The 18,487-nt window shown below is 48.4% G+C and overlaps 4 protein-coding genes across 9 annotated transcripts in view; 3 read left to right on the top strand and 1 right to left on the bottom strand.

The window, feature by feature from the left end:
* The window catches only part of LOC308595607 (uncharacterized protein), a 191,814-nt gene that overhangs the window by 121,105 nt on the left and 52,222 nt on the right, over positions 1-18,487 (top strand). The gene's annotated exons all lie outside the window — the stretch shown is intronic.
* Positions 1-18,487, top strand: part of LOC308595630 (uncharacterized protein) — a 70,444-nt gene that overhangs the window by 17,635 nt on the left and 34,322 nt on the right. For 5 of the 6 annotated variants that reach the window (XR_014012092.1, XM_081210138.1, XM_081210142.1 and 2 more), the window contains exons 1-2: positions 12,560-12,704; positions 13,560-13,732. The gene's annotated coding sequence lies outside the window, so the exon portion shown is untranslated. Of the gene's footprint in view, positions 1-12,559; positions 12,705-13,559; positions 13,733-18,487 lie in introns of those variants that run through there. The other variant, XM_081210137.1, reaches the window with a different exon arrangement.
* The window catches only part of LOC308595745 (zinc finger protein 202-like), a gene marked incomplete at its 3' end in the record, with an annotated part of 92,308 nt that overhangs the window by 51,238 nt on the left and 22,583 nt on the right, over positions 1-18,487 (bottom strand). The window lies entirely within an intron of this gene.
* Positions 6,789-10,100, top strand: LOC308595793 (uncharacterized protein). Its single transcript, XM_081210511.1, has 2 exons — positions 6,789-6,927; positions 8,608-10,100. The coding sequence occupies exon 2, from the start codon at positions 8,816-8,818 to the stop codon at positions 9,614-9,616; it is 801 nt and encodes a 266-aa protein (XP_081066637.1). The 5' UTR covers positions 6,789-6,927; positions 8,608-8,815; the 3' UTR covers positions 9,617-10,100.

Here is an 18,487-nt window from a genome sequence, read left to right as displayed (position 1 = left end):
CCATTTAAATGTATGGAGTGTGAAAAGAGCTTTAGTGATAGTGGAACCCTAAGAAGACATCAACGGACTCACACAGGGGAGAAACCATTTAAATGTATGGAGTGTGAAAAGAGCTTTAGTGATAGTGGAAAGCTGAGATCACATGAACGGACTCACACAGGGGAGAAACCATATGAATGTATGGAGTGTGGAAAGGTTTTCAGTCAGAATGGAAGCCTTAGATCACATCAAAGGACTCATACAGGGGAGAAACCATTTAAATGCATGGAGTGTGGAAAGAGCTTCAATCAGAGTGGAAACCTTAGAAATCATCAACGGACTCATACAGGGGAGAAACCATTTAAATGCATGGAGTGTGGAAAAAGCTTTAGTGATAATGGAAACCTTAGAAATCATGAACGGATTCACACAGGGGAGAAACCATATAAATGTATCGATTGTGGAAAGAGATTTAGTGATAATGGAAACCTTAAAAAACATCAACGGTCTCACACAGGGATGAAACCATTTAAATGCATGGAGTGTGGAAAGAGCTTCAGTCAGAGTGGAGACCTTAGAAATCATCAACGGACTCACACAGGGGAGAAACCATATAAATGTATGGAGTGTGGAAAGAGCTTTAGGGTTAATGGACACCTTAGACAACATCAACAGACTCACACGGGACAAACCATTTAAAGGTATGGACTGTGGAAGGAGCTTCAGTCAGAGTTGAACCCTTGATTTATGTCAACAAACTCACATAAAATACAAACCATATAAATATCAGGAAAGTAGATAGAGTTTCACTCTTTGTGGAAGTTCAAAATCAACAGACTCATGGACAGGAAGAACTTTAAGAGTTGAAACCCTGCAAACCATCAAAAACTCAAAGAGGAGAAGCAGTTTAAATGAATAGATTGCAAAAATGCTTTATTTATAATGGAGTATTTAAGGAACATCTAGGGACTCTCACATGGGAGAACCCATTTAGATGTATGGAGTGTGGGACGTCTTCCTCTCAGAGTCCACTATTTTCTTCACAGAAATGAACTAAGCAGGAAATCATTCCTACAAGCATGAGGTATATGTGAAGCTTTGGTGTTTATATGTAAAACTGTATAATAATAAAATAATGAAGGCAACATCTCACAATGGTGAGTATAATTTTAGATGAAAGTACTTTTGGTTTTTGCACCAAACTCTGTTACTCCCCCCCCCCACCACTACATGATCTCCAAGCACTGCTTCTTCTCCAGAACTTCATCGCTGCCTCCTGCCCTGTGCGTTCTGAAGAAAACTTGAAATACTGAAATTGAATGGGAGATTTCCCCCCAAGCCTAATTTCAAGAGTGGGGAGGAGGGGCTTCAGGTACCAGGAAAGTCTCCTGGGGGCCCCACCTTCACTCATGAACCCCATGGGGCAACCCCAGAGCTCCTGCTCATTCTGGGGTTTGAGGAAGATGGTCCCAGAAGTTTTGCTTCAATCATGCTTCTCAGGAGTTTTCCTACCAGAGGACCACAGTGTTGTGGCTGCTGTTGTTGTCATGGACTGGCTGGTGAGGGTGGGGAGGTACCAGCTGGGGGACCAACAAGGGAAGAAGGCTCAGATCCTGGGGACTTGTGGTGGGATGAGCAGAAAGAGGGAGAAAAGGGAACAGAATGGGAGGGGAGTTGTTGCAAGCTGAGGAGGAAACAGGGTTTGCTGAGCAGGAAGAGGCTGGGGCAGAGAGCAGTTCAGGCTCAGAGGGAGGAGAGGAAGGGGTCAGGAGACCCAGAGGAGGCCGGCTGCTGAAGCATCCAGGGAGACCCCCCCTCCTGCTGCGACCAGCACATGGATTCATGTAATGAATCATCCCCAAAATGATTTTTTTATTCCAAACAATGCCCATTTTAGGAGGAATGAATTGTTTTATGGAGTGGAAAAGGGAAATATCTAGATTTATATAGAGTGGAAAGAAACCGAGAATTAAACACCTGTTATTAACAGATAAAAAGGAAAAATCAGTTTTTGCATTGCCAGATTTGCAATTCTATCATGCGGAGGCAGGATTGGTTTGGATAAAAGACCTTAATTTTTTTATTACAGGATTCATCCAGCCCAGCCTTTCGCATGATGAATTCTGCATTTATGTTAAATAAGCAGGAAGACAATATACCGTCCTCCTTCTTGTTCCACATAGAGATTTCTCAGGAGACAGATGAGGTGGTCAGGCACTCCCATTTCTTTAAGAACTCGCCATAGTTTGCTGTGGTCAACATAGTCAAAGGATGTTCTGTAGTCTCCATAAACATCCAGCGCATGTTTGCAATTTGGTCTGTGGTACCTCTGTGCCTTCGAAATCCAGTTTACACTTCTGGGAGTTCTCAGTCCACATACTGCTTGAGCCTTCCTTGTAGAATTTTAAGCATAACCTTGCTAGCATGTGAAATGAGCGCAATTGTGTGGTAATTGGTGCATTCTTTGGGATTGGGATTCATGTGTGGCAGGAACCCCCCCCCCAATCACTCAGTTTGTACAAACACGACACACACACACTCACACTCACACACGACATATGCAATGCTTCTGTTATAAATTCATATAAAATCAGCCGTACATCAGATCTGCACCGTTCGACTTTTATTTTGCACCCGGAGGGAAGGACTATCAAAGGGGGGAGACTTGACACAAGGCAGCCAACACGTCCGCAGTGAGCCCTACCCAGTTGGCATGCCAACCTTGATGGCCCTAGACAGAAGAGCATCACACACACAAAGGAACCGGATATGGAAGTGGATTCAGTAGGGACTGAAACACAGGACAGTGACCAGCCCTTCCCTCTGGGGGCAGGAAACAGTGAACTCCCCTTTGTCCTCAGGAATGTAATCATGGGGAGGGGAAAGGAGGAACCAGACAGGTGCGAAGACCCTCAGGTTACCACCACAACTCCTCCTCCTTCAGAGAAGTCACACTTCTCTGAGGTCTCTCAGCCCCACTCACCTCACAGAGTGTTTGTTTGGGGTAGAGGAAGGGAAAGGAGAATGTGAGCCACTTTGAGACTCCTTTGGGTAGTGATCAAGCGGGATATCAAATCCAAACTCCTTCTTCTTCTCCCTGAACCCCTCCTCTGTGTGATGTGTCAATGATGTAGTCATGATGTAGTCTTGGGGGTGTAGCATGGGGGATTAGCAGCTAATAAAAGTTGGGGTCTTCTTTTGTTGGGGGCTTCCATCTTGTTCCACCTGGTGGCAGGTGGGAGTCCTGTGGCGACAGTCTTCAATCAAGACCAAGCCGACTGGCTGCTCTTTTGCTCTGCTCTTCCTGGCTGGTCTCCTTGTTTCTGGTCCAAGGGATCCCTCAGATTTTGGAATCCGCTTCTGGCTACAATTGTATCGGCTGCTTTTCTGAGCCTCTTGGCTGTTGTGCATGGACGGGGCCTGTGTCCACGGTCCTTGTCCTGGCCTTAGTCAGAGGCTGGGGTGGGGAGCTGGGATTTGGGGGGAGTCGTTTAGCTGCCCCCCCGTTCCTGCTTTGAACAGCACCAATACCTAAAACACGGAGGGGGATTACAGCCGTAAAAGATCAAGTAAAAGAAAAGAACAAGGGAAAATTAGATTAATGTAAGGGGGAGGATTTGCTGAAATGAATTTGGAAATAGGGATGCAGAAAGGGGAGGTACGGGGAAGTCGGTGAAGTAAGGTTTATGAAAAGAAAAGATTTGAAATTATACTTGTGTGTTTATGTGTCTTTTTGTTTGTATTGTGTATTGTATTGTATTGTATGTGTTTTTATAAATGTTGAAAAACCAATAAAAATTTCATATAAAACAAACAAACACGGAGGGATCTAAGCTCGTGGGGTGGGGGAGGGGAACATTTTGCAATGCAAACTTTGTAGGAGGGACGGGACCCACTTTGCAGCTGGATCTCCGGGATCAGCCCCTCCCCCGCTCTCCTGATCCAGAAGGAAGAGGGGAGGGGGAAAACCTTCCTCTCCCCCCCTCAATTCTTTCCCTCCCCTCCCGGGCACATCCTCCTCTCACCCCGCCCCCACAACCCCAGATCCCGCCCCCAAACATCCCACCCCTTCCTCCTCCTCCTCCAATCCGGCTTCTGTTACAGGAATGGGGGGGGGGTGAGCCCATCCCACCCTGCCTGCTTCTCCCGGAAGTGGAGCTTCCACTCCGGATTGCTGCTCTGCCCCGTAGCTCGGGGGGGCGCTTTCGGAAAGGGGAGGGAGGAGGCAGGGGACCCCCCCCCCCGTGGATGTTGCAGGAAAGAAGAATCGGGAGCTAGGAGAAAGAGGTAAAGGGCTCGCGGGGGGGGGGGGATATGGGAGAAGAGGACCCAGAGACCCCTCCAGCTCCCCCAAGCGCCTTTCGTGGGGCCTGGATCCCGGCACGCGTGCTGCGAAGGGGCGGAGATGGGGCGCCCACCCACGAGGACTCCCTGGCTCCGTTTCCCCCGCGCAGATATCCCTGGGGCGCGGAGAGAAGCCAGGATAGAGACCCCCTTGTCCCCTCCCCTGCTCCCGTTGGGGGGGGGGCAATAGGGACGGAGAGATGGGTTGCGCCTGGCGAGGGGTGAGCCAAGGGGGCTCTGGGTGCAGGGGAGACTCATGGATGGGGGGCAAGGGCGGGGGGAGGAGGCGGGAGGAGACGAGGACCCAGAGACCTCGCCAGCTCCCCAAATCGCCTTTCGTGGGGTCTGGATCCCGGCACGCGTGCTGCGAAGGGAGCTTTCCTCGCAGGGCGGACCCCTCGCCCCGTTTCCCAGGCTGCGCGCGTCCCATGAAAGGGTTAAGGGGCGCGAGAGACGCCTGGATAGAGACCCCACCAGTCCCTCCCTTCCTCCTGTTCGGGGGGGGGGCTAGGATGGAGAGATGGGGCGCGCAGGGCGAGGTGTCAGTCGCGCTAGAGTGCAGGGGAAACTGCGGGAGAGAGGGAGGGGGAAGGGAAGAGGAGCACTGTGGGGGGGAGATAGGAAGACCAGTTTTTTGGGGGGGCGTCTCAATCATGGCTTCCTTGGGCAATCATCGAAGGGGCCGCCTTGGCTTCTCCCTCAAGCTCAGGAATGCCCCCCCCCTTCAAGGCGACCAGAGAGGGATCCCTGGAAAGTGGGGGGTCCTGTCCCCTCACCCTTCTTTCCTGCAATCTCCATCCTCTTCCCACCCCATAAGTCCCTGCCCTGTCCGGACGCAGCACTTCTGCCCAGTCCAACCATTGGTCCCCTGGGGAGGAGAGGAAATCCCCAGAGGAAGAGGGGAGAGGAGGGGCCTTCTCAGAAGCGGCTCTTGGTTTCCGCAATCCCACCCAGGAAGCATCCAGAAACCTTTTCCTCTCTCTCAGGCTTCCATCTTTAATGTCTTTTCCACTGAGGATGAGGATAATGTACACCTGTCATCAGAAACAGGGGTGCAGAGTCCATGGAATGGCTCAAAAGCATTTCTGTTCCTCTTATTCTTTGTAGGAAATGTCAGAGTGACTGACAAGCTGAGATACAACCAATCATCATCCCATGACAGTGACTGCATGAATCTTCCCAGTCAAAGGACCCATTTTCATGATAGACAGTGCCTGGGGCTGGAGGCTCTACACACCGGGTGTGCCTGTGCAGGCCAAAGACTGCCAGTATTAGCACAGGTGAGGTGTGTGTCATTCCCAAATTTACAGACTCTATGTGAACGAGAATTTGTGGGTGGGATTATAATTTACGGCAACCCTGTGATTTTCTCTGCCCATAACATTTCGTAAGCTAATATTGCAGTAAAAATTCCAAAATAACTACAAAAAATCACAAGATAATAATAATAGTACAGTGGTCCTTCGGGTTCAGAACTCAATTTGTTCTGCAGGTCCGTTCTTAATCTGAAACTGTTCTTAACCTGAAGCACCACTTTAGCTAATGGGGCCACCACGCCGCTGGAGCACAATTTCTGCCCTCATCCTGAAGCAAAGTTCTTCACTAAAGGTACTATTTCTCGGTTAGCAGAGTCTGTAACCTGAAGCTCCTGTAACCCGAGGTACCACTCTAGACGTTATAGTATTAGTATTTTCCCCCAGCCACTCTGGGCAGCTTCCAGTACATATAGTTAAAGGTAAAGGGACCCCTGACCATTAGGTCCAGTCGTGGCCAACTCTGGGGTTGCAGCACTCATCTCGCTTTATTGGCTGAGGGAGCTTGCGTACAGCTTCCGGGTCATGTGGCCAGCATGACTAAGCCGCTTCTGGCAAACCAGAGCAGCACACGGAAACGCCGTTTACCTTCCCGCCGGAGCGGTACCTACCGTATTTTTCGCTCTATAAGACACACCTAGTTTTGGGGGGAGGATTCCAAGAAAAAAAGATTTTTGAAATCCAGAAGCCAGAACAGCAAGAGGAATCTGGCTTCTGGGATACTGTGTGGCTGTTCTGGCTTCTGGGATAACAGCGCCAAGGGCAGCAGGATGAAGAGGCTAAGGCAGAAGCTAGGACAGGCGCCTCGCTGAAGGGGCGCTGCGCAGTTCTCCCTCTTTGTGCAGCCGAAGACTGATAAGCATAACAGGATCCAAAAATAGCAAATATGTAACTCTGACTTAGCATTCCAAAACAGCACTCAAGTAAGAAACAGACAAGCAGAGTAGAGTAATATCAAAATATGAAGTGGGAGCAGGTGCATTTCAATACTGTAATTTATATATAATTCAATGTCAGAGTAACCCTGGGACTAGATAAAAAGCCTCCAGGTGGACGTGCCCCATCTGCCCTTCACTTCCCTCTTCCGCACAGGCAGAATCTGCCTTCTGGACTGTGGGATTCACGGTTGTTCTCCTCCTCTGCATTCACCAGGGCTTGACTTCATGTGCAGCAGAATTCCCCAGCCCCCCAAGGATTTGAGACCCATCAACTTTCCTCACCTGGTTTAGCCGGCCTGTTGAAGCCATTGCTTGAACCCCTGTTGCATGCTGACAGCTTCTGGAAGCCACAGGTGAGACCTGAGTGTGGGGTGGGGACCAAGGGTGGAAAAATGACCCCAGAAGGTGCAGGACATGTCCCCCACCAAAGGACCTACTGCTCCCCAACACCCCATGACATCTAGATTCAGGTAGGTAGCCGTATTGGTCTGACGCACTTGAAATAAAAAATTAAAAAATAGTCCAGTAGCACCTTAGAGACCAGCTAATTTTGTTCTAGGTATAAGCTTTTGTGTGCATGCACACTTCTTCAGATACACTGAAACAGATGTCACCAGACCCTTGTATGTCGTGGGAGGGTGGGGTGGGGTTTTTCTCAGAAGGGTACTCCTACTACCATCTCCCACTACCCTTCACTATATGAAGAAGTGTGCAAGCACATGAAGTGTGCACGCACTTGATCCCTAAGTGCTGTTGCTGTTGTTGTTGTTTATTCATTTAGTTGTGTACGACTCTTCATGACCCCCTGGACCAGAGCACACCAGGCCCTCCTGTCTTCTACTGCCTCCCGCAGTTTGGTCAAACTCATGCTGGCAGCTTCGAGAACACTGTCCCACCATCTCGTCCTCTGTCATCCCCTTCTCCTTGTGCTCTCCATCTTTCCCAACATCAGGGTCTTTTCCAGGGAGTCTTCTCTTCTCATGAGGTGGCCAAAGTTTTGGAGCCTCAGCTTCAGGATCTGTCCTTCCAGTGAGCACTCAGGGCTGATTTCCTTCAGAATGGAGAGGTTTGATCTTCTTGCAGTCCATGGGACTCTCAAGAGTCTCCTCCAGCACCAGAATTCAAAAGCATCCATTCTTCGGCGATCAGCCTTCTTTATGGTCCAGCTCTCACTTCCATACATCACTACTGGGAAAACCATGGCTTTAACTATATGGACCTTTGTTGGCAAGGTGAGGTCTCTGCTTTTTAAGATGCTGTCTAGGTTTCTCATTGCTTTTCTCCCAGGACCCTAAGGTGCTACTGGACTATTTTTGTTAATTTTTTACTTCAACTGTGTCAGACCAAAATGGCTACCTACCATGAAGAACAGTTATCTCCTTGCCTTGAATATCCTGCCTTTCAGTGCCAGATTAGGATAGTCCTCTGTCAGAAGACAAGCACAGGATCAGGCAGCACATCATCATTATAAAGAACCAGTGGGGTGGGTGTTTCTGCCTGGGATTCCCATGTGCCATCTGCTTTCCTATTGCTTCTCCTGCTCTCTCTATGCAATGTGAGGCATGTAGATGGAGGTCCATCTCCCAGAACAGGAGCTTCCCTGAGCACCCATTCAGCTGACCCCAAGCACCAAGCCTTGTCACTAGTTCTCTGACTGACCCAGACCACAGTCCCCAGAAAAGACATAGACCTGGGTCTCCCAAAATGGTCCATATGGACCTCCTGAGGTCAGTGGGACTGTGCAGGTGATTCATGAAGATCTAGAGGTGGAAACGGGGGCAGCCACTTGATTTGAAAGGCAGTCTCAGAGGACAACAGTATTCCAAGATCATGCTGTGTTATTAAAGATGATTGAGGATTATGAAAGGTTGCTGATGCATTACTACCATTTGACACCTTACCATTTTCATTTCCTAAAAATTGGGAACCTGGCTAGGACATGGGAGAATGTAGGAGATGTTTAAATAGGAGAAGGTGCTAATGGCGGTTGATGGGCCCTTTTTTCTGTGTTCTCTTTCCTGAAACCCAAACAGGATTTCCTTTCTGCCCACTCTGAAAAAGGTGATGGAGAAGACAGAATTGCAGGGGACAGGGCACCTTTCATTTCATTAGGAATAGCCATTAAAATGTGTGAAATGTGGAATATGCTTCACTGAATGAGCACACATAGTTCACATCAATGAACAGAAAAAGGAAAGAACCCATTTAAAGGTATTGAGTGCGGAAAGAGCTTGTGTTTCAATGCAAAACTTAGAAGACACCAGTGGACTCACACAGAGAGAAAACTCACACAGAGAGTATGGGAAGAACTTCAGTCAGAGTGGAAACCTTAAATTGCACAAACGGACTCACACAGGGGGGAAACCATATGAATGTATGGAGTGTGGAAAGGAATTTAGTAATAGTGGAAACCTTGGAAGACATCAACGGGAACACACAGGGGAGAAACTTTATAAATGTATTGAGTGTGGAAAGAGCTTTAGTGATAATGGAAGACTTAGAAGACATCAATGGACTCACACAGAGGAGAAACCATTTAAATGTATAAAGTGTGGAAACGTCTACAGTCAGAGTTGGCACCTGAGAAGACATCAACGTACTCACACAGGGGAGAAACCATTTCAATGTATGGAGTGTGAAAAGAGCTTTAGTGATAGTGGAAGCCTTAGCAGACATCAACAGACTCACACAGGGGAGAAACCATTTAAATGTATGGAGTGTGGAAAGCGCTTCAGTCACAGTGGAAGTCTTAGAAGACATCAATGGATTCACACAGAGGAGAAACCATTTAAATGTATGGAGTGTGGAAAGCGCTTTAGTGATAGTGGAAGCCTTAGCATACATCAACAGACTCACACAGGGATGAAACCTTTTAAATGTATGGAGTGTGGAAAGAGCTTCAGTTATAGTGGAAACCTTAGAAGACATCAACATGCTCACATCGGTAAGAAACAATTTAAATGTATGGAGTGCGGAAAGAGCTTTAGTGATAATGGAAAACTTAGAACTCATCAACGGACTCACACGGAAGAAACCATTTAAAAGTATGGAGTAAATACTAAATGCTTCACTCAGAGTGGAAATCTGAGAAAACATCAGCAGACACACAGGGGAGAAACCATTTAAAGGTATGGATTGTAGAAGGAGCTTCAGTCAGAGTGGAAGCCTTGATTTATGTCAACAAACTCACACAAAAGACAACCCATATAAATATCAGGAAATTAGATAGAGGTTCACTCTTAGTGGAAGTTCAAAATCAACAGACTCATGGACAGGAGAAGCAGTTTAAATGAAAAGACTGCAAAAAGTGCTTTATTTATATTGGAGTGATTAAGAAACATCTAGGGACTCTCACATGGGAGAACCCATTTAGATGTATGGAGTGTGGGACGTCTTCCTCTCAGAGTCCACCCTGAGCAATGAATTCAGCAGGAAATCATTCCTAAAAGCATGAGGTATATTTGATGTTCTGGTGTTTATATGTTAAACTGTATAATAATAAAATAATGAAGGCAACATCTCACAATCATGAGTATAATTTTAGATGAAAGTACCTTTGGTTTTTGCAGCAAACTCTGTCACCCCCCCCCACCGCATGATCTCCAAGCACTGCTTCTTCACCAGAACTTCATCGCTGCCTCCTGCCCTGCGCGTTCTGAAGAAGACTTGAAATACTGAAATTGAATGGGAGATTTCCCCCAAGCCTAATTTCAAGAGGGGGGAGGAGGGGCTGCAGGGACCAGGGAAATCTCCTGGGGGGGGTCATCTTCACTCATGAACCCCATGGGGCAACCCCAGAGCTCCTGCTCATTCCGGGGTTTGGGAAAGAGTGTATTTTTCCATAGTCCCAGAAGTTTTGGTTCAATCATGCTACTCGGGAGTTTTCCTACCAGAGGACCACAGTGCTGTGGCTGCTGCTGTTGTCATGGACTGGCTGGTGGGGGGAGGCACCAGCTGGGGGACCCACAAGGGAAGAAGGCTCAGAGCCCAGCAACTGGTGGTGGGATGAGCAGAAAGAGGGAGAAAGGGGAGCAGACCGGAAGGGGAGATGCAGTATGAGATTCCAAATTCTTTGTATATGTGTGTAATTTAAATCAATAAGGATTATTTTAAAAAATAAAAAAATTTGTGGCCGGCCTGATCAAGCGTTGCTTCCTCTGGTTGGCCCCGCTGGAACTCCACTTCTTTCCAGACCCTGGGGTCACTAGAGGACTGGTGGCTCCTCCTGGCAAATGGCCTGCTGCACACTGGATCATCAGTCCTTCCTTGCCCCCAGAATCCGGCCAACCGAAGGTCCCATCTGGGGTGCCATCTGTTGTAAATAAAGCTGCCCTTCTTCCCTTATGGGGGACACAAGAGCCCATTACAGAGTCCCTTGTAGGCTCTCCATCGGTAGAAGGAAATAACAGAGGCAACCAGAGACTATTGAGAAGCAAAGCAAAGCAAAGCCAAGCCTGATCTTTATTGATCTGCTGCAACAGGGTGCTCCCCTGTGGAGGACCCTCAACCAAGGCGTGCCTGCCCTTATATAGACATTTTAAATTCCCTGCCCTGGAGCTCCAGACCACCCCTCCATACATCACAGAGGGGTGTAACCCCAGACCACCTCCCACAAACATCATACCTGCATCACAGAAAAGGTGGTCTGCAACAGAAATGTGAATGTTGTTGTTTTTCCTGTCTGCCAGGTTCTCTGATAATGCCTTATCTGATTCCCTTTCCTGGTAGTCTGGCCATTCCTTTGAGATGGTGAATTCCCGATTCCTGAGACAATGGGAAGGTTCCCTCACCCCCTCCCTCCTTGCAGAGAAAACATTTGGTCAGTTTGGGAGTCTAAATGGTTTCAGGACGGTCTTCCTGAGCTGCTCCAGACATGTGGTCCACATATCTATGTATGTGCTTGGTTGGTACATTTGTGAACATTTATTATCTATATAAGACATTGTTACGGAAAATCTAGGTGTGAGGCTGCTCTGCCACCTAGCTCATCTGACTGAGTCTGCAGGTCCCTGCGGAACAAAAGGAGCGCAGCAGAGACCGAAGCATTCATTCAGCTAATAGTCTCCTTTCCCTTCTTGCACCACAACAAACACTCTGTGAGGTGAGTGGGGCTGAGAGACTTCAGAGAAGTGTGACTGCCCCAAGGTCACCCAGCAGCTGCATGTGGAGGAGCGGAGACGGGAACCCGGTTCCCCAGATTACGTGACTATCACTCTTAACCACTACACCCCACTGGCTCTCGACAAGACACTTAGGTTACCACCACAACTCCTCCCTCAACCCCTCCTCTTTGTGATGTGTCGATGATGTAGTCATGATGTAGTCTTGGGGGTGTAGCATGGGGGATTCGGAGCTAATAAAAGTTGGGGTCTTCTTTTGTTGGGGGCTTCCATCTTGTTCCACCTGGTGGCAGGTGGGAGTCCCGTCGCGACAGTCTTCAATCAAGACCAAGCCGACTGGCTGCTCTTTTGCTCTGCTCTTCCTGGCTGGTCTCCTTGTTTCTTGTCGAGGGAGCCCTCAGATTTTGGAATCCGCTTCTGGCTACAATTGTATCGGCTGCTTTTCTGAGCCTCTTGGCTGTTGTGCATGGACGGGGCCTGTGTCCACGGTCATTGTCCTGGCCTTAGAGGCTGGGGTGGGGAGCTGGGATTTGGGGGGAGTCGTTTACCTGCCCCCCCCGTTCCTGGTTTGAACAGCCACCAAGACCTAAAACACGGAGGGATCTAAGCTCGTGGGGTGGGGGAGGGGAGGATGTTGCAATGCAAACCTTGTAGGAGGGACGGGACCCACTTGGTAGCTGGATCTCCGGAACCTTCTCCTCCCCCCCCCCCAATTCTTTCCCTCCCCTCCCGGCACATCCGCCTCTCACCCCGCCCCCACAAGCCCAGATCCCGCCCCCAAACATCCCACTCCTTCCTCCTCCTCCTCCAATTCGGCTTCTGCTCCAGGAATGTGGAGGGAGGTGAGCCCCCTCCCAACCTTCTCCCGGAAGTGGAGCTTCCACTCCGGATTGCTGCTCTGCCCCGTAGCTCTGGGGGGGGGGGTTCGGAAAGGGGAGGGAGGAGGCAGAGGACACCCCCCCGTGGATGTTGCAGGAAAGGAAAGGAGAATCGGGAGCGAGGACAAAGAGGTAAAGGGGTCCGGGGGGGGGGGGAGAGGGGAGAAAAGGACCCAAAGACCCCTCCAGTTCCCCCAAGTGCCTTCCGTGGGGCCTGGATCCCGGCACGCGTGCTGCGAAGGGGCGGAGATGGGGCGCCCACCCACGAGGACTCCCTGGGGCGCGGAGAAGCGGGCCAGGAAAGGGTTAAGGGGTGCGGGAGGCGCCGGGCTAGAGACCCCCCAGTCCCTCCCCCACTCCCGCTGGGGGGGGCCCTAGGATGGAGAGATGGGGCGAGCAGGGTGAGGGGCCAGTCGCGCCGGAGTGCAGGGGAAACCACGGGAGAGACGGAGGGGGGAGGAAGGGGAGCACTGGGGGGGGGGAGAGATGGGAAGAACAGTCTTTGGGGACACGTCTCCATCCTGGCTTCCTTGGGGAATCTCCGGGGGGGGCGCCTTGGCTTATCCCTCCCGCCCAGGAATCGACCCCCCCCCTTTCAGGGCGACCAGAGAGGGATCCCTGGAAAGTGGGGGGTCCTGTCCCCCTCCCCTTATTTCCTGCAATCTCCATCCTCTTCCCACCCCATAAGCGCCTGTCCTGCGCTTCTGCCCAGTCCAACCACTGGTCCCCTGGAGAGGAGAGGAAATCCCGAGACGAGGGGAGAGGGGCTTCTCAGAAGCAGCTCTTTGTTTCCGCAATCCCACCCAGGAAGCAGCCAGAAACCTTTTCCTCTCTCTCAGACTTTCATCTTTAATGTCTTTTCCACTGAGGATGAGGATAATGTACACCTGTCATCAGAAACGGGGGTGCAGAGTCCATGGAATGGCTCTCAGGATTGATATAGAAGTTGCACCTCAAAAGCATTTCTGTTCCTCTTACTCTTTGTAGCCAATGTCAGAGTGACTGACAAGCTGAGATAAAACCCATCAGCATCCGATGACAGTGACTGCATGAATCTTCCCAGTCAAAGGACCCATTTTCATGATAGACAGTGCCTGTGGCTGGAGGCTCTACACACCGGGTGTGCCTGTGCAGGCCAAAGACTGCCAGTATTAGCACAGGTGAGGTGTGTGACCTTCCCAGATTTACAGACTAAGTGAATGAGAGTTTGTGGGTGGGATTATAGTTTATGGCAACCCTGTGATTTTCTCCATCCATAACATTTCGTAAGCTAATATTGCAGTAAAAATTTCAAAATAATTACAAAAATCCACACGATAATAATAATAGTACAGTGGTACCTCAGGTTAAGAACTGAATTCTTTCTGGAGGTCCGTTCTTAACCTGAAACTGTTCTTAATCTGTGGTACCACTTTACTAATGGGGTCTCCTGCTGCCACCACGCAATTTCTGTTCTCATCCTGAAGCAAAGTTCTTAACCCAAGTTATTATTTCTGCGTTAGCAGACTCTGTAACCTGAAGCGTCTGTAACCCAAGGTTCCACTGTAGAAGTTCTAGTATTAGTATCTTCCCCCAGCTGCTCTGGGCAGCTTACAGTACATATAGGTAAAGGTAAAGGGACCCCTGACCATTAGGTCCAGTTGTGGCCAACTCTGGGGTTGCGGCGCTCATCTCGCTTTATTGGCTGAGGGAGCCGGTGTACAGCTTCCGGGTCATGTGGTCAGCATGACTAAGCCGCTTCTGAAGAACCAGAGCAGCACACGGAAACGCTGTTTACCTTCCCGCCGGAGCAGTACCTATTTATCTACTTGCTCTTTGATGTGCTTTCGAACTGCTAGGTTGGCAGGAGCAGGGACCGAGCAATGGGAGCTCACCCCATCGCGGGGATTCGAACCGCCAACCTTCTGATCAGGAAGTCTAGGCTCTATGGTTTAACCCACAACGACACCCAGCTGTCTTCTAAATGTCAGATAGTTGCCTACTTCCTTGCCCTCTGAAGGGAGGGCATTCCATGGGGCAGGAGGCCCTCTGCCTGGTTCCCTGGAACTGCACTTCTAACAGCAAAGGAACCAGCAGAAGACCCTCGGAGGCCGACCTCCCTGTCCGGACTGAGCGATGGGGGTGAAGATGCTCTTTCAGGTCCACAGGGCCGAGGCTGTTGAGGGCTTTAGGTTGCACATCTTGCTCCTCCATAATGATCAATGTATAGTTAGCAGAGTAGGAGAAAACACTCAGAGGCAGCAAAAAAATTAATTCAACTGAGAAATTTTTTTATTTTTTTAAAATAATTTTTATTAACTGGCCAATCACATCAAATTAAATCACATCGTATAAATTCCAAATTACAAAGCCAAATTTTTAAATTTTGTTGGGGGAACCCATACTTCAAGATCCAAAGGGGGATTCAGATCATCTTCTTATTACTGCGTTAATGTCCAAATCAGTCCCAATCAGTCCAAACAAAGTTCATAATTCTATCCAGTCTTATCTTGGTGTTTCCACATCATATCTTATTCATATAATTTCTCTTTTTCCTTTACAATCTCTTCTGTTGGTCTCCTTAAGCCGATAACAAGTATAATCCTGTGTGGATTTCCCGTTCCTCCACTAAGTCCAGGTGGTTTCCATATATCTCCTTCGTAGATAACATCGCTCTTTCCATCGTAAATTTTGGCATTTGTCGCTCTTAAGTCCCACCGAGGAGTTGATCCACGATATGTAAACAACTCTATTTCTCTCTTTCTCCTCCCAGACCCAAGAGCTCCAACAATGCCTCCCAAAATGGTGACGGCATTTTTAACTGCGTCATTCCAAAACTCTTAGCTTTCCAGCTTCATCTTGAAACATTGCTTTGGATGGAAAGTTTATCTCCACACAGCCTTAAATCCACAGCTTAAGTCCTTAATTTCTGACTCATTAGGGGAGGGGATTCTTGTTAACTCACATGAAAAAAAGGAAGGCAGGTTTTCTCCCCCCTCCCCCATTTGTCATACCATATCTTGACGTATCTTCTCATATTTTATTCTTGTCTTGTTATCAGAGATCTCTTCTGTCAGCAGTCTTTACTCCCCTTTTTCCTTGAAGCATGTGCAATTAATCTCATCCAAATTGTTTCTTTTAAAGATCATTGCAACCAGCAGCGCTAATCAGGGACGGCGTCCAGGAGAGCCGGAATCCCACAGGAAGGCTTTGTGCCTAGTGCCCCCACCCCCACAAATTTGGTGGTGGTATAGGGCACAGCAGGCAAGGGCCGCCCCCCCCCCAATCCTGGGGGGGTAAGGAGGCTAATTACCCCCATCATAGCCTCCAAATTACCTCGTGTGGGTCGGAGAGATGTTATTGTCAGCCATCTTCCGATGCGCCACCTAGTGGCCCCCCCAATTCAACTGAGAAATTTATTACTGAAGACACATATGCATAACAGGACCCAAAAATAGCAAAAATGTAACTCACAGTAAAACCCTGACTTAGCATAAGAAAACAGCACTCAAGTAAGAAACAGACAAGCAGAGTAGAGTAATATCAGAATATGAAGTGTAAGCAGGCGCATTTCAATACTGTAATTTATATATAATTCAATGTCGGAGTAACCCTGGGACTAGATAACAAGCCTCCAAATGGACGTGCCCCATCTGTCCTTCACTTTCCTCTTCCGCACGGGCAGAATCTGCCTTCTGGACTGTGGGATTCACAGTTGTTCTCTCCATCCACCAGGGCTTGACTTCAGGTGCAGCAGAATATCCCAGCCTCCCAAGGATTTGAGACCCATCAGCTTTCCTCACCTGGTTTAGCCGGCCGGTTGAAGCCGTTGCTTGAACCCTTGTTGCATGCTGACAGCTGCTGGAAGCCACAGGTGAGAACTGACTGCAGGGTGGGGAGCAAGGGTGGAAAATGACCCCAGAAGGTGCAGGACATGTCCCCCACCAAAGGAACTACTTATCCCGAACACCCCATGACATTTAGATTCAGGTTGGTAGCCGTGTTGCACACTTAATCAGATACACTGACACAGATGTCACCAGACCCTTGTATATCGTGAGAGGGTGGGGTGGGGTTTTTCTCAGAATGGTACTCCTACTACCATCTCCCACTACCCATCACTATATGAAGAAGTGTGCATGCACACAGAAGCTTATACCTAGAACAAACTTAGTTGGTCCCTAAGGTGCTACTGGACTATTTTTGTTACTTTTTTACTTCAACTGTGTCAGACCAATATGGCTACCTACTATTAAGTACAGTTATCTCCTTGCCTTGAATATCCTGCTTTTCAGTGCCAGATTAGGATAGTCCTCTGTCAGAAGACAAGCACAGGATCAGGCAGCACATCATCATTATAAAGAACCATTGGGGTGGGTGTTTCCGCCTGGGATTCCCATGTGCCAGCTGCTTTCCTTCTGCTTCTCCTGCTCTCTCCATGCAATGTGAGGCATGTAGACAAGAGGTCCATCTCCAAGAACAGGAGCGTCCCTGAGCACCCATTCAGCTGACCCCAAGCACCAAGCCTTGTCACTAGTTCTCTGACTGACCGAGACCACAGTCCATGGAAGAGATGTAGACCTGGGTCTCCCAAAATGGTCCATATGGATCTCCTGAGGTCAGTGGGACTGTGCAGGTGATTCATGAAGATCTAGAGGTGGAAACGGGGGCAGCCACTTGATTTGAAAGGCAGTCTCAGAGGACAACAGTATTCCAAGATCATGCTGTGTTATTAAAAATGATTTAGGGTTATGAAAGGTTGCTGATGCATTACTACCATTTGACATCATACCATTTTCATTTCCTAAAAATTGGGAACATGGGGAGGACATGGGAGAATGTAGGAGATGTTGAAATAAGAGAAGGTGCTAATGGAGGTTGATGTGCCCTTTTTTGTGTTCTCTTTCTTGAAACCCAAACAGGATTTCCTTTCTGCCCACTCTGAAAAAGGGGATGGAGAAGACAGAATTGCAGGGGACAGGGCACCTTTCATTTCATTAGGAATAGCCATTAAAATGTGTGAAATATGCTTCACTGAATGAGCACACATAGTTCACATCAACGAACACAAAAAGGACAGAACCCAATTAAAGGTATGGAGTGCGAAAAGAGCTTCTCTTTCAATGCAACACTTAGAACACACCAGCGGACTCACAGAGAGAGAAAACGTTTTACATGCAGGGAGTGTGGGAAGAACTTCAGTCATAGTGGACACCTCAATATACATCAACGGACACACACAGGGGAGAAACCATTTAAATGTATGGAGTGTGAAAAGAGCTTTAGTGATAGTGGAACCCTAAGAAGACATCAACGGACTCACACAGGGGAGAAACCATTTAAATGTATGGAGTGTGAAAAGAGCTTTAGTGATAGTGGAAAGCTGAGATCACATGAACGGACTCACACAGGGGAGAAACCATATGAATGTATGGAGTGTGGAAAGGTTTTCAGTCAGAATGGAAGCCTTAGATCACATCAACGGACTCATACAGGGGAGAAACCATTTAAATGCATGGAGTGTGGAAAGAGCTTCAATCAGAGTGGAAACCTTAGAAATCATCAACGGACTCATACAGGGGAGAAACCATTTAAATGCATGGAGTGTGGAAAAAGCTTTAGTGATAATGGAAACCTTAGAAATCATGAACGGATTCACACAGGGGAGAAACCATATAAATGTATCGATTGTGGAAAGAGATTTAGTGATAATGGAAACCTTAAAAAACATCAACGGTCTCACACAGGGATGAAACCATTTAAATGCATGGAGTGTGGAAAGAGCTTCAGTCAGAGTGGAGACCTTAGAAATCATCAACGGACTCACACAGGGGAGAAACCATATAAATGTATGGAGTGTGGAAAGAGCTTTAGGGTTAATGGACACCTTAGACAACATCAACAGACTCACACGGGATAAACCATTTAAAGGTACG

This window comes from Podarcis bocagei (genome assembly GCF_964188305.1).
Source record: "Podarcis bocagei genome assembly, chromosome: 10".
Lineage (NCBI taxonomy): Eukaryota > Metazoa > Chordata > Lepidosauria > Squamata > Lacertidae > Podarcis > Podarcis bocagei.
Note: the sequence above shows the minus strand (reverse complement) of the source record. Positions and strands in the feature narration are given on the sequence as shown.

What these genes read in the sequence shown, in the direction of transcription:
- LOC308595793 (XM_081210511.1), top strand. Translation starts at nt 8,816, where the DNA reads ATGCAAAACTTAGAAGACACCAGTGGACTCACACAGAGAGAAAACTCA.